Below are 12,723 nucleotides of genomic sequence, written 5' to 3' on the forward strand. Positions count from 1 at the left end.
GATAGCCACACAGGATACCTGTTCTCAGGTAGCTCTCGGTATGAAGTTCACAAAAGAGTGCATTTGCACTAAAATCTCTATGTAAACATACATTTTTATACGATTCATTTCATATTAGATTCACCAAGTCTTTCTCTATTCAGTTATTCAAATCAATCATTTACGATGGACTGAGAACACTAAGATGGATAAAGGGACATTTAGCCTCTAGAGCCGGGGTGGGCAAACTTTCTGACTCGAGGGCCACAATGGGTTCTTAAACTGGACCGGAGGGCCGGAACAAAAGCATGGATGGAGTGTTTGTGTGAACTAATATAAATCCAAAGTAAACATCATTACATAAAAGGGTACGGTCTCTTTTTTTTTTAGTTTTACTCATTTCAAACGGGCCGGATCCGGCCTGCGGGCCGTTGTTTGCCCACGGCTGCTCTAGAGGCTCACAGACTAGACTTTAAATTCTTCTACGGCAGCATCTTGAACTTACACCTACTTGAGTGCCTAATACAGAACCTTGTATATTGAAGCTGCTGTCATTAAATACCCATTTCTATATAAGGTCAGCTGCTAACGTTTATTACAAATGATGTGGTGCTAGGAAGCTGAGGGCTCCCATTTGCTTCCTTAGTTCTAATTTAGAATGAAAGCAACATTTAATACTAAAGTCTTAAAACATCATAAAGTAATTTTTAGCAATTAAGAGTTCACAACATATAGAAATAGTTAAATTCATCCAATCAGAAAAAAAAATATTTTTCGGAGACATGCTTCAAAATGTTTAGATGCTTCCCATCTGGTTCCTCCTCCTTGCCTATCCAACTTTATTGTTTAACTAGAGGCCCGGTGCACAATATTTATGCACTGGAGGGGGGAGGGTCCCTCAGCCAGGCCTGCACCCTCTCTCAGTCCGGGACCCCTCAAGGGTTGTCTGCCTGCCGCAGGGAACGGGCCTAAGCTGGCAGGCAGACATCCCCCCAAGGGGTCCTTAGCACTGCCGCAGAGGCAGGAGAGGCTGCCGCCACCGCCACTGCACTCGCCAGCTGTGCCCGGCTTCTGGCTGAGTGGCGCACTCCCTGTGGGAGTGCACTGACCACCAGGGGGCAGCTCCTGCATTGAGTGTCTGGCCCCTGGCGATCAGTGTGCGTCAGTGACCGGTCGTTCCACCGTTTGGTCGATTTGCATATTAGGATTTTATTATATAGGATTCTTTTCAATAAGAGGGAACATTTGCTACATAATAGCCTGAGCTGCTAGGTAAGCGGGGCTCCCCGTCTTTGTCCGTGTCTCTTGATGTTAATGATCTTGCCAAGATACCTTTTCTCTCCCTTCGACATACCTAAGTCCTATCCACAGTTTGAAAGCCAACTCATCGCACTTTCACTGAAGTCTGATGCACTGATTCCAACCTGTTCCGAACAACATTTACAGTATGTCACACCCTCTGAGGTGTTTCTTCCCATGTTATCATTTCTGAACCATTCTGCCCGGTTTAGTGCCGGTTTGCTTCACTAACCTATAAGCTTCCAGGAAACACGGCTCTGCCTCCACTTGAACTGCATCCCCCACAGCATCCTCGTCGGTGTTATTTATCTACTAGACACTCAATAAACAAAGCTGACTGACTAATAAACATCCATCAGAACTCAGACTTGTTTTGTCTTTAATGAGTTCCTTGTTGAAGAATTTGTAGGAACAACACAATGTAAGCCTCGATGACACCACCAGGGCTTCCAGAGGAAAACCCCGTCTGCCTTACCGTTAGACTGTGGTTTCACGGAGGAACTGGCTTGGTGCACTTCAATCTCCTCCATGGCATCGCTCATCAAATCTCGTAAAATCTGTTGATCTGCTTCAGGAAGTACTGGGCCTCGTGAGGACGACCGACCACCGAAATCTACCTACAGTCACAGAAACTAATTAAAAATAACTGAAACTGCTCTAAAAAGCAAACTATTTAACATTCTTTTGTCCCAGAAATACACTACATTTTACAAAAATACCAGCAACGGGGACATATTAACTTTTCAATATGCCTCCCAGAAGTGGCTCCATTGTAAGTTTTTAGTATCATCATTCCCCCCCCCCCCCCCCCCCCAACAACTACTGGCTTCACCTCAAAACCAGCCCAGGGAACTGGGATTGTGAACAGGCAACACAGGAGAAGAGAGAGAAGGGGGGAAAGTGCCACGAAGCGGGGGTGAGGGGACCTCGCTCTGTAGAGTCTGATCTGGGCTGCCAGGGCTGCCACGCCTTCAAGACAGTCGTTGTGGCTCACAGCTCACTTCTTAGAGTGAACAGACACATCAGGGCAGTGGGGGCAGACACAAGAGGGAACTCTCCCAAAGGGTGCTTCATGGGTTCAATTCCAGCCCTGATACTTAACCATTTCGGGCCACGAGCTGTGGATTCATTAAATCCACACCATGCTTTGAAATGTGAGTAAGACTCTAAAATGGAAAGATCCAATGGCAATTATCAGAGGGGAGGGGCGTGGGTGGGAGGGGGGAGAATAGGGTAAAGGAGAGATAAATGGTGATGAAGGAGATTTGACTTGGGGTGATGAACACACAATACAATATACAGATGATGTATTATAGAATTGTACACTGAAACCTATGTAATGTTATTAACTAATGTCACCCCAATAAATTCAATAAAAAAGTAAAAGATAATAATAAAATAAAAAGATCCAATTTGAAAGGGACAATTTAAAATTAACTTTTCATGAACTGGAGAATGTTTCCATGAAGAGAGTCAACAGTAGAGGGAATGCTGTAAGTCACTTCTTAGCAGTAAGAACAGCGCAGCAGGAAGGAATCAAAGCGGCAGTGTAACATGAAGGAGTGTGAGGTGGTCCTGAAGGAAGGAATGCCAGCCAGCCAGCCCTTCCACAGGCTCCTAACCTAAGGGTGCTGAGAACTGTGTTCACAGAAGAGGCGTGAAAACAGAGTGGAAATAAAGAAAGCCAGGCAAATGGACACTGTTCAATCTGGACATAAAAGAGGGCAAAGAGGTGGCACATTGAACCAACAAAGCTTAGCTGTATGGCTGTTTCTGCTACTAATTATGGCAAATCACCTCAATTCTCTGGGTCTTGTGTATTCACCTGTAACACAGATAATTATCTCGAACCTCTGTATCGCACTGGGTTAAATGAAATCACCCGAGAAAGTATCTACACTACCACCCCGTTTCCAGTATAACAAACACGGGAGATGATATTATGTAAGTGCTGCAAGTCTCCTGGTAATAATCTGTTTTCTCATAGCATTTTTGACATGCTTGCATATAACAAGCTCTTAGATGACAAATGTTTTCTTTCTCTCCCCAGGACAGATGAAAATAACAAGTTTAAAAAAAGTGTCATGTTGCCCTGGCCGGTTTGGCTCAGTGGATAGAGCATCGGCCTGCAGACTCAAGGGTCCCGGGTTCAATTCCGGTCAAGGGCGTGTACATTGGTTGCGGGCACATCCCCAGTGGGGAGTGTGCTGGAGGCAGCTGATCGATGTTTCTCTCTCATCGATGTTTCTGACTCTCTATCCCTCTCCCTTCCTCTCTGTAAAAAATCAATAAAATATATTTTTTTAAAAAGTGTCATGTTGGTTGAGAAGATTAATAATGTTCTGAAACAAACAATATCAATTTTCCAAAAAAGTCCATGGAAGCCCCATCCTCTGAAGGTAGCGAATAGATAGATGACTTTCCGTTCCTTTTCTGCCTGACGCCTGTCGTGAAGGCCTTGCTGATGTAAACATGTCATTCGGAGGCTGGAATGGGGCAGAGGAAGTTGGTTCTAACAAATGGCGTTGCCGACTGTACCGTGGTCTTTCTTTGAGGGGCTCCGGCCTTCACCTCCGCCTTGTTGGCTGCATGTAAGTCGCCATAGCTTGCAACGTACTGAATGAGATTCATTAAAGCAGCACAGGAGTCTGAGCACGTTCTGATATGGACAACGTCGCTGGAACAGTGTAACTCAAAGCGTGAGTCAGTCTGGACACAGCACAGGAAAAAAAGATGAAATGTTTTCCAAACAAGAGGCCAAATTTTCCTTTTTTGTATAGTTTTACATTAAATAAAATATAACAATTTGTCTTACCAAAGGAAATGTGTACTTATAACTCAGTCTTCATTTTAAAATATTGTATCTATTTTTTACCAAAATTAGGGTAAGTGAAAAAATAATTCTACAACAAAGTCAATGCTCTTTCAGTCCCTCCTATAAAAACAAGACAACTAAAACTTCCAATTATTTTAATAACTTACTTTCTCTCCATCAGAATCAGACTTCACTGCAGTTATGGTTAATTCTAAAAGCCCCATATCCATCACACGAACATAATCTAAAGTTTTAAAAAGGAATTAACAACATGTTTGAGTATAGCTTTTTAAAAATGCTTACCCAACACCTAATAAAACTAGCATCTCTACAATTCATGGCAGGCAGTGCTAAAAATATTTCTAATGTAACAGAAATATAGTTCATCCTACAAAAATCCTATAACTTATTTTAGTTAGAAACAAAACTTGTCTTATATTAGAGTATATATAATTTGATGCACTTAAGGAGATTACAACTTCAAACTGATATTTAATAAAATCCTTAGTTCACTGGTATTTTTCCAAAGTTAAATGCTTTAAAAAAGTCACACACAAAAAATAAAAATAAAAAAGCATTCCTCTATTCCAGATTTTGCTTTTTCACTGTTACCTCTATTCAGATTTACAGTGACAGTGTTACACTTGTCAGACAGATGTAAAGCAGCTTCATCCAAGATTATTCTGAGGGGAAAAAAGATAAAGTCAATATCTAAAACACTAACCTCAAATATATGCACTTGATCACTATATATGTTAGTTGTATCATTCTTTCTGACATAATATTATCAAAGTCACATGCAGCTTCTAACTTATAAATGTCATGTCATGTTTTTTTAAAACTCGGTGCCAGAAATATTTAAATGGTGTAAAGAATGGGATTAAATCATCTGCTCAAATTAATTCTGAATTTTTTAATAGATGTCCAAATTCACAAGCTTTAAATTATGAAAATGAAGTGTACCAGGTATTATGGGAAGTTTATATATCTACTTTAAAAATTAAACTAACAATCTCGAGAATTATTTCCTCCCTAAAAATGAAAGAGAGTAGTGAATAGAACAGGTGGGACGAGCCCTACCTAGCCAGTTTGGCTCAGTGGATAGAGCGTCGGCCTGCGGACCAAAGGGTCCTGGGTTCGATTCTGGTCAAGGGCACAAAACTTTGATTGCAGGCTTCTCCCCAGCTTAGGCCCTAGTCAGGGCTTGTGCAGGAGACAACCAATCAATGTGCTTCTCTCACACAATATTTCTCTCTGTCTTTCCCTCTCTCTCCCACTCTCTCTAAAAATCAGTGGGGTCGAAGCTGGTTTGGCTCAGTGGATGGAGCGTCGGCCTGCGGACTGAAGGGTCCCGGGTTCGATTCCGGTCAAGGGCATGTACCTGGGTTGCGGACACATCCCCGGTGGGAGATGTGCAGGAGGCAGCTGATCGATGTTTCTCTCTCATCGATGTTTCTAGCTCTCTATCCCTCTCCCTTCCTCTCTGTAAGAATTCAATAAAATATATTAAAAAAAAAAAATCAGTGGGAAAATATCCTTGGGTGAGGATTGACAAAAAAGAAAGAAAAGGAAAGGTGGGACAAATCATCTGAGAAAAAACTGAAAACAGGGAGAAGGGACATGACTATTAGCAAAACAATGCTGATTTTAACAAAAAATTGAGAATCTAATCAAAGGGTTTAGATAAAACAGTCAGGATGTTTTGAACAGCTGCATTTAGTGTACAAAGAAGTTCACACAGGTACCTGAGCGTAGAAGATGATTTATCCAAGGCAACACTACTTGAAATGCTGAATGTCTCAACAGTAAGAAGAGATCGGATTGGCAAGTAAAGAGGCCTACCACCAAAAAGAAATTTCAGAACATCAGTCTGCTGCAACAACAGAAACTCCTCTTAAAGAGCATTGGGGGGGGGGGGAGCATTTTGAAACTTAATTCTACTGAATTATGCATTTTCCCCAAAACTTAGTACATATTTTAAATAAAATTTTATTTTGTCCCATTTATGAACTAACCTATAATCAAGTGCACAGCTCCAGAGATGAACATGAAAAGTTGTAAGCGAAGTTGGGGGATTATATCCCAGAACAGGTTCATCAGCAATGTTCAGGAAGTATAAAATCTATAATCACAAAAATATAAAATTCCCTGCTTTAGAAGAAAAAAATTCAAAACTAGAATTTGAAATAAAAAGGCCCATCCAACAACAGCAATGCTACAGAAATCTTAGGAAATCATATCTTACGAAACTAATAAAGTATGTATAAATTGCTTTCACATTATTTTGTTCGGAACAGGTCTTGAAAAAATTTAGTTTTCCTAAAGACTGCTTAAAACTGTCCCATCTGGCCCTGACCGGTTTGGCTCAGTGGATAGAAAGTCAGCCTGCGGACTCAAGGGTCCCAGGTTCGATTCCGGTCAAGGGCATGTACCTTGGTTGCAGGCACATCCCCAGTGGGGAGTGTGCTGGGGGCAGCTGACTGATGTTTCTCTCTCATCGATGTTTCTGACTCTCTAGCCCTCTCCCTTCCTCTCTGTAAAAAAATCAATGAAGTATATATTTTAAAAAATAAAACAATAAAATAAAAATAAAACTGTCCCATTTGGTTTTCTAAATAATCCATTGCTACGAGAAGTTCTTTATCCTTAATTTATAGCTGAATCTGAAAACCAGTCCCTCTCACTAACATCTTTTCTCACATATTTCTAATTTAAGAAAACAAGGAGGTGAGGCTAAATCTCTCCCTTATAGCCAGTTCAGTGCTCATACTAACCATTTCTCTACCCCGACTTTACAGATGTAGATAAACAGATATAGATATACATATTCTAAATAATATCTCCTCATGTTTCTATACATAGATAGGTAGATAGACTATCTTTTTTCCTATATGCTTTTATTAAAAAAGTCTTCTAAAAACATTCAAGTTTTAAATAATTTATTATTTTCCCAGCACACAAAAAAGTTCCCCTTTCTAAAAAAAAATGAACAAGAATCAGTACACTATTTTTTATTCTCACATAGAGTTAACTTCTCACCCAAAGTTTCCTGTGAAAAAAATAATCAACTATATTTCATTAAGCATATACAATTATTAAACTGGAAATTAATTACAGAAATTCTTATAAATGCCTCAAGCCATGTTATTGGCTTAGAAAATAATTCTAAAATTATGGCACTTGAAGGACACATGATTATACGGGCAAGTCCACACATCCTTCATTGCTCCATGTGCCAGGCGCTCTACAGGTCCTGGGATGCAGGATCCCTTCCCGTTAATGGCATAAAGGATAACTCTGTGTTTGAAATGTTTAGGGACCAAACTCTGAGGTAAAAGATCAATCACATTCTGGAGTGCTGACAATGTTCTATTTCCCAACCTAAAAGGTGGCTATGCAGGAGTGTTTGCTTCGTGATAATTCACTGAGCTGAACATTTGTAGTTTGTGAAATTTTCGGTGCGCATATGCCAATAGAAAATAAAAAAGACTGCCTCATACACACAGCTTCTTACCTGCTCGTGCCAGCTCAGCCCGGAAGGGAGTACTCTGTGCTGGAGAGTGGCTCCTTTCAGCCCCACAGCGATGAGAAATTCCTAAACAGCAGCACAGAGAGTTACACTTACCACCTGCACACCCTCTAGTTCAAAAATTGAAGTCTTCCCAACAAAATAAATGTGTTGCCTTTTATGCAATCATTTTAGCGAGTAATCAAACCAATGGCAAGTACTTGCTATAAAAGTATAAAATACAGACCTTTGTATTGGACTCTGATTTATCAGACAGTATTTTAACAGCAGCAGAGAGCATATTCAACGTGTCTCCTCCAACACCCTCTGAAGAAGCTCTACCGAGGCCATTTTCTTCAGAGCAATAAATGGTAGGTTCCAACCAGTGTGGGTGTGTGGCACTGGGCAGCCGTACTTCTGTAGGGAGAATCACTCCATCCACTTTGCCTACATCCAAAGGAAAGTGAAAACATAACAAAATGATTACTTGAAATTAGCTCACGGACTTCTGTAACTGAAAACAAAAGCCATGTACTTCCACTGAATACAGCATGATTCTGGTGGCAAAATGAGCAAGAACCGACTTGGCATTAATAACCCATCCCTCTACACTAATGTTCATATGTCTGATAGTACCCAACTTCAAAAAAAATTAAGCTTTAAAATGCCAGGATAAACTTAAATGGGAAAATCTGGTAAACGTTAAGAACGTACAAGTGCCCTAGCTGGTTTGGCTCAGTGAATAGAGCGTTGGCCTGCGGACTGAAGGGTCCTGGGTTAGATTCCGGTCAAGGGCATATGCCTGGGTTGCGGGCTCGATCCCCAGTGTGGGGCGTGCAGGAGGCAACTGATCAATGATTCTCTTTCATCATTGATGTTTCTATATCTCTCTCCCTCTCCTTTTCTCTTTGAAATCAATAAAAATATATTTTTTAAAAAAGAATGTACAAGTATCTCATGTCTATTTACAAGGGAACACAGGAAATGTGCTCAAAGAATGGTAAATTCTGTGTTTGTTACCAAAAGGAAATACTGCTTGAGAATAAAGAATGCAAAATCCCATCAACTGATCAAAAATAGATAATAAGATATGGTACATCCACAAAATGGAATATCATTTGGCAATAAAATGAATGAAATACTGATACACCTCAATAAACGTTGAAAACATAATACCAGTCACACTACATGCTAATCATATGTTGTATGATTCGGTCCATAGATAACATCAGGAATACATCAGGAATAGACCCATAGAGACAAAGTAGAGTAGTGGTTGCTCAGGGTGGGGAGATGGGAGGCTTTTGGGGGGGGTTCTAGTTAAAGAGTTCAGCTTCCTTTGGGGGTAAGGAAAATGTTCTAAAGTTTATTGTGATTATGGTTATACAACTCTTTGAAATATTAAAAACTACTGAAATGTATACTTTAAATGGGTGAATTGCATATGATATGTGAATTATATCATATTGCAAAAAAGAACAGTCAACTTCTAATTCACAATAAGTATTACTTTGCCAGTGGAATCAGAACACCCCACAGAAATCATTTCTAATATCAGAGTTGTGTTCTCAATAGATTTTCATTATTAAACAAAATTTGAAGATTTCTACACAGAAATGAAACACACACATACTTAACATTTGTCCTACCTTTGTGGTACAGACTGAAGGTGCTGGAATGAAGGCAGATGTAGTGCTTGTCATCGAAACCTTCGTATTTTGTCACACAAAATAATGTGCCACTACTGAACTCTAACCAGAATTCACCATGCTTGTTTTCCAAAAGATCTCCATTCTCTTGCTAATAAAAAGATGGGAAAACACAGATGTCATTATTTAATGCAGAAGCCCTGGGACAGAATCTCTCAGGTTGCAGCCAAGTGGCCTGACTCTTAAGCCACCTGATATGGTGATGTGAAAAACTGAACAAGGACATGGGGCCTCTTCTGTCAAAGAGCCCCTGGACTCCGCCTCCTTCCAATGGACAAATGACTAGGTATCATCTCGGGAGCAGAACAAGCATGTTTCCCACAAGAAGGTGTAGATAACGTTTGCCTTCTGAGCTGCACGAAAGGCAGCTTTCCAGAATTGCTGTCATCATGACCTGCCTCAGAAAGTGGGCTTCTTCAGTGGCTGACACTACTCCCAGCTCCCTCAATTACAGGATGTGTTATCGTGGCAGATTTAAATAAGGTGCACTTGAAGGAACACTTGATATTTGTAAATCTTTACCTTGACGTCTGTATACACCGACATTAATCCGTGATTAATACTCAGAAGAACGGAGAGAAAACTCTGCGAGTTCTTATTCTGAGAGTCGAGTTTTTTTTTCCTACGGGAACGATAGTTGGGATCAAGAGTAGAAAAATACTGCAAAGTCTCCTCCTCTGATCCACTTTCCTCATCTGTGAGAAATAAGGGTTACAATCACATGGTTCTGACAGCTTCTTTAAAAAACAAGCAACCTGAACATCATCATAAGAATATTTATTTTACAACCTGTTCCTTTTTACTCAGAATCTGGTCTGACAATAAAAATGTCCATGCTGTGTTTTTTCACTTTACCACTGGACTTCAGACAATGCATATACTATCACTATAAAGATATTATCATTAATTAATAACAACATTCTCAATATGCAGAGAGAAGTGGGGAAATATAAATGACTAAAAGTTATTATAAAATATAAATGAAAAACATCATCAAAGAAACATTTTTTAATCCATCAACTGAAAAGGCTACTACTTTATTGCTAAACTAGGCAGTGACATCCAAACAAATTTAAGACATATTACCACAGTGAACTGTAGATTTAAATGGACTAAAACTGTCCTTGTTGAAGGTATTGATCAGTTGACTGGCTACTGACAGCCCAATACCATACGAAATATTTTCAAAAGTCTCCACTGGTGAAGGAGCTGTTGGTTCCCACAGTAGCAAGTCATTGAAGATCCTATAAAGACAAAGCTGAAAAATAAGTACATAATTCCTAGTTCAACTAAAGGCAAACTAAAGAGCATCCCTTTAACAGGTTGCATGAATAAGAATTTTCTAACTGCTGAAACAGAAATTAGATCTTACAAAAGTTTTTACTTAAATATCAATTATGTTCCTAAACTGGAATAACAGACATGGCTATAATTTGTACCATTAGATACCTAATTAGGTGCCGGCCTACTTTTACCTGTGTTACATGCATTAAATTACATACATCTAAATGCACTTTAAAGAAGGAAGTTAAAATTTGTTGAGAGAAAATGAGAACAGAAAGAAGACTGCTCACACGAGCGCACTCTGTGAACTCTAACAGATCATGCATTGCCTCACTTCACCCTCCCACCAACCCTGTGGGCAGCCAAGGGAGACTCCTTACTCTCACTCTACACTTGAAGAACCTGCCTCATAAAGGCTAAGTGACCTGCCAGAAAGCAGATTCATTGGGAAAATCACGTGAGATGAAGAATGCATGTGGAACAGGGGACAGAGAAAGGAAATCTTTCTAACTAGCAGGCTAACCAAGTCAATACTGGTGACTAATGGGGTGACCAATGTCAAGCTAGGCTACTACAAGACCGTACCTTTAAAGAAATATCTGTCACTATTCACATGTCTTTCTGCCCTTACCCTCCCCTCATCACCCATGTCTATGTGTCTTCATGCAAACAAAGGCTTCACAGCAGCGATTCTCAACCTGTGGGTCGCAACCCTTTTGGCAGTCGAACGACCCTTTCACAGGGGTCGCCTAAGACCATCCTGCAGATCAGATATTTACATTATGATTCATAACAGTAGCAACATGACAGTTATGAAGTAGCAACGAAAATAATTTTATGGTTGGGTCACAACATGAGGAACTGTATTTAAAGGGCCAGAAGGTTGAGAACCACTGCTTCACAATGTCCTCTAAGAGGCTTTTTGTTAGATTTGGACCTGTAGCATCTCCTTCACACACACGATTCAAACACAGCACCTAGAACATGTTACTGTGCTTTCTTGTTTCCTGGCAGTAGCCCTCGGAGAGAGGGGCCTGTGTCTTGGTCACCTTCATCCATGCCCAGCACAGTGGCTCTCACAGAGCAGGCAGTGCTGATGAAGGGACCAGTGTGTGACTCACAGGGAAGGACTGCCAGAGGCAGACTCATCGTAAAGCCTAGTGTGAATTCCAAGCAAGGTGCCAAGCCATGAAGTAGCCCTGCCCCTTCCTGTGAGAAGCCACTTGTCTAGGAACTTCCCGGGCCGATTCCCGAGCTTCTGAAGCCCTAGAAAGTATAAACCAGGACTGAGCACTGTGGCTCACAGGGACTGGAATCCCCACCCACAAGGACCCTTTCTGGAACATCTCTAGGTGGAAGACACCAGGGATAGAAGGCAGAACTATGTCTCAGACACACTGACCGCTGTGCCCCAGAACTGTGTGGTGTCCATCTGGCTCATGGCTTCTTGGGCATATTTATTAAAACAAAAGAGTTTAAATCCAGTCTTATCTAAACTCCTATATGTATAAATAATGAAGTGAATTTTCTCAGGAAATGGTCTTCCTTTCCTTATTCCCTACAACTATTCTCTTATAGTCATAAAGAGAAACTATTACTTAAAATAAAACCTGGTATTCACAGTATGTAAATAAAACTTCATAAGATTTTACTGTTTTTCTTATTTATATTTTGGTGGTGTTTTTAATAACAAGGAAGAAAATATGAGATATTTAAGGATACTTCACCATGATCCTGTGGCTATGAGCCTGAGATATAATAGAAGCTCAATAAATACTTAATAAACCCAGCTAGACTCTTTTTTATATTCTATTCTAAAGGGCTATTAGCACAGAAAAAATTCTCATGTACCGCAGACTGACACTATCTTTTTTAAAAAGAGCTAGTTGACCAAGGCACTAAATCAGTGATGGCGAACCTATGACACACATGTCAGAGGTGACACGTGAACTCATTTTTTTGGTTGATTTTTCTTTGTTAAATGGCATTTAAATATATAAAATAAATATCAAAAATATAAGTCTTTGTTTTACTATGGTTGCAAATATCAAAGCATTTCTATATGTGACACGGCACCAGAGTTAAGTTAGGGTTTTTCAAAATGCTGACACGCCGAGCTCAAAAGGTTC

At 40.1% G+C, this 12,723-nt stretch overlaps 1 protein-coding gene across 1 annotated transcript in view; it reads right to left on the reverse strand.

Annotated features, from left to right (window-relative positions):
* ATG2B (autophagy related 2B) overlaps positions 1-12,723 on the reverse strand; it is a 73,094-nt gene that overhangs the window by 20,653 nt on the left and 39,718 nt on the right. The window contains exons 19-29 of the mRNA XM_070412634.1: positions 10,397-10,554; positions 9,833-10,005; positions 9,251-9,401; positions 7,849-8,048; positions 7,608-7,688; positions 6,109-6,215; positions 5,839-5,931; positions 4,706-4,776; positions 4,261-4,337; positions 3,817-3,987; positions 1,754-1,895 (exon numbers count right to left, since the gene is read on the reverse strand). Of these exons, the coding sequence (XP_070268735.1) occupies positions 1,754-1,895; positions 3,817-3,987; positions 4,261-4,337; positions 4,706-4,776; positions 5,839-5,931; positions 6,109-6,215; positions 7,608-7,688; positions 7,849-8,048; positions 9,251-9,401; positions 9,833-10,005; positions 10,397-10,554 (1,424 nt within the window). The remainder of the gene's footprint in view (positions 1-1,753; positions 1,896-3,816; positions 3,988-4,260; positions 4,338-4,705; positions 4,777-5,838; positions 5,932-6,108; positions 6,216-7,607; positions 7,689-7,848; positions 8,049-9,250; positions 9,402-9,832; positions 10,006-10,396; positions 10,555-12,723) is intronic.

Source organism: Myotis yumanensis, unplaced genomic scaffold (assembly GCF_028538775.1).
Source record: "Myotis yumanensis isolate MYYU_CA2020_CCGP unplaced genomic scaffold, mMyoYum1.0.hap1 SCAF_1, whole genome shotgun sequence".
NCBI classification, from domain to species: domain Eukaryota; kingdom Metazoa; phylum Chordata; class Mammalia; order Chiroptera; family Vespertilionidae; genus Myotis; species Myotis yumanensis.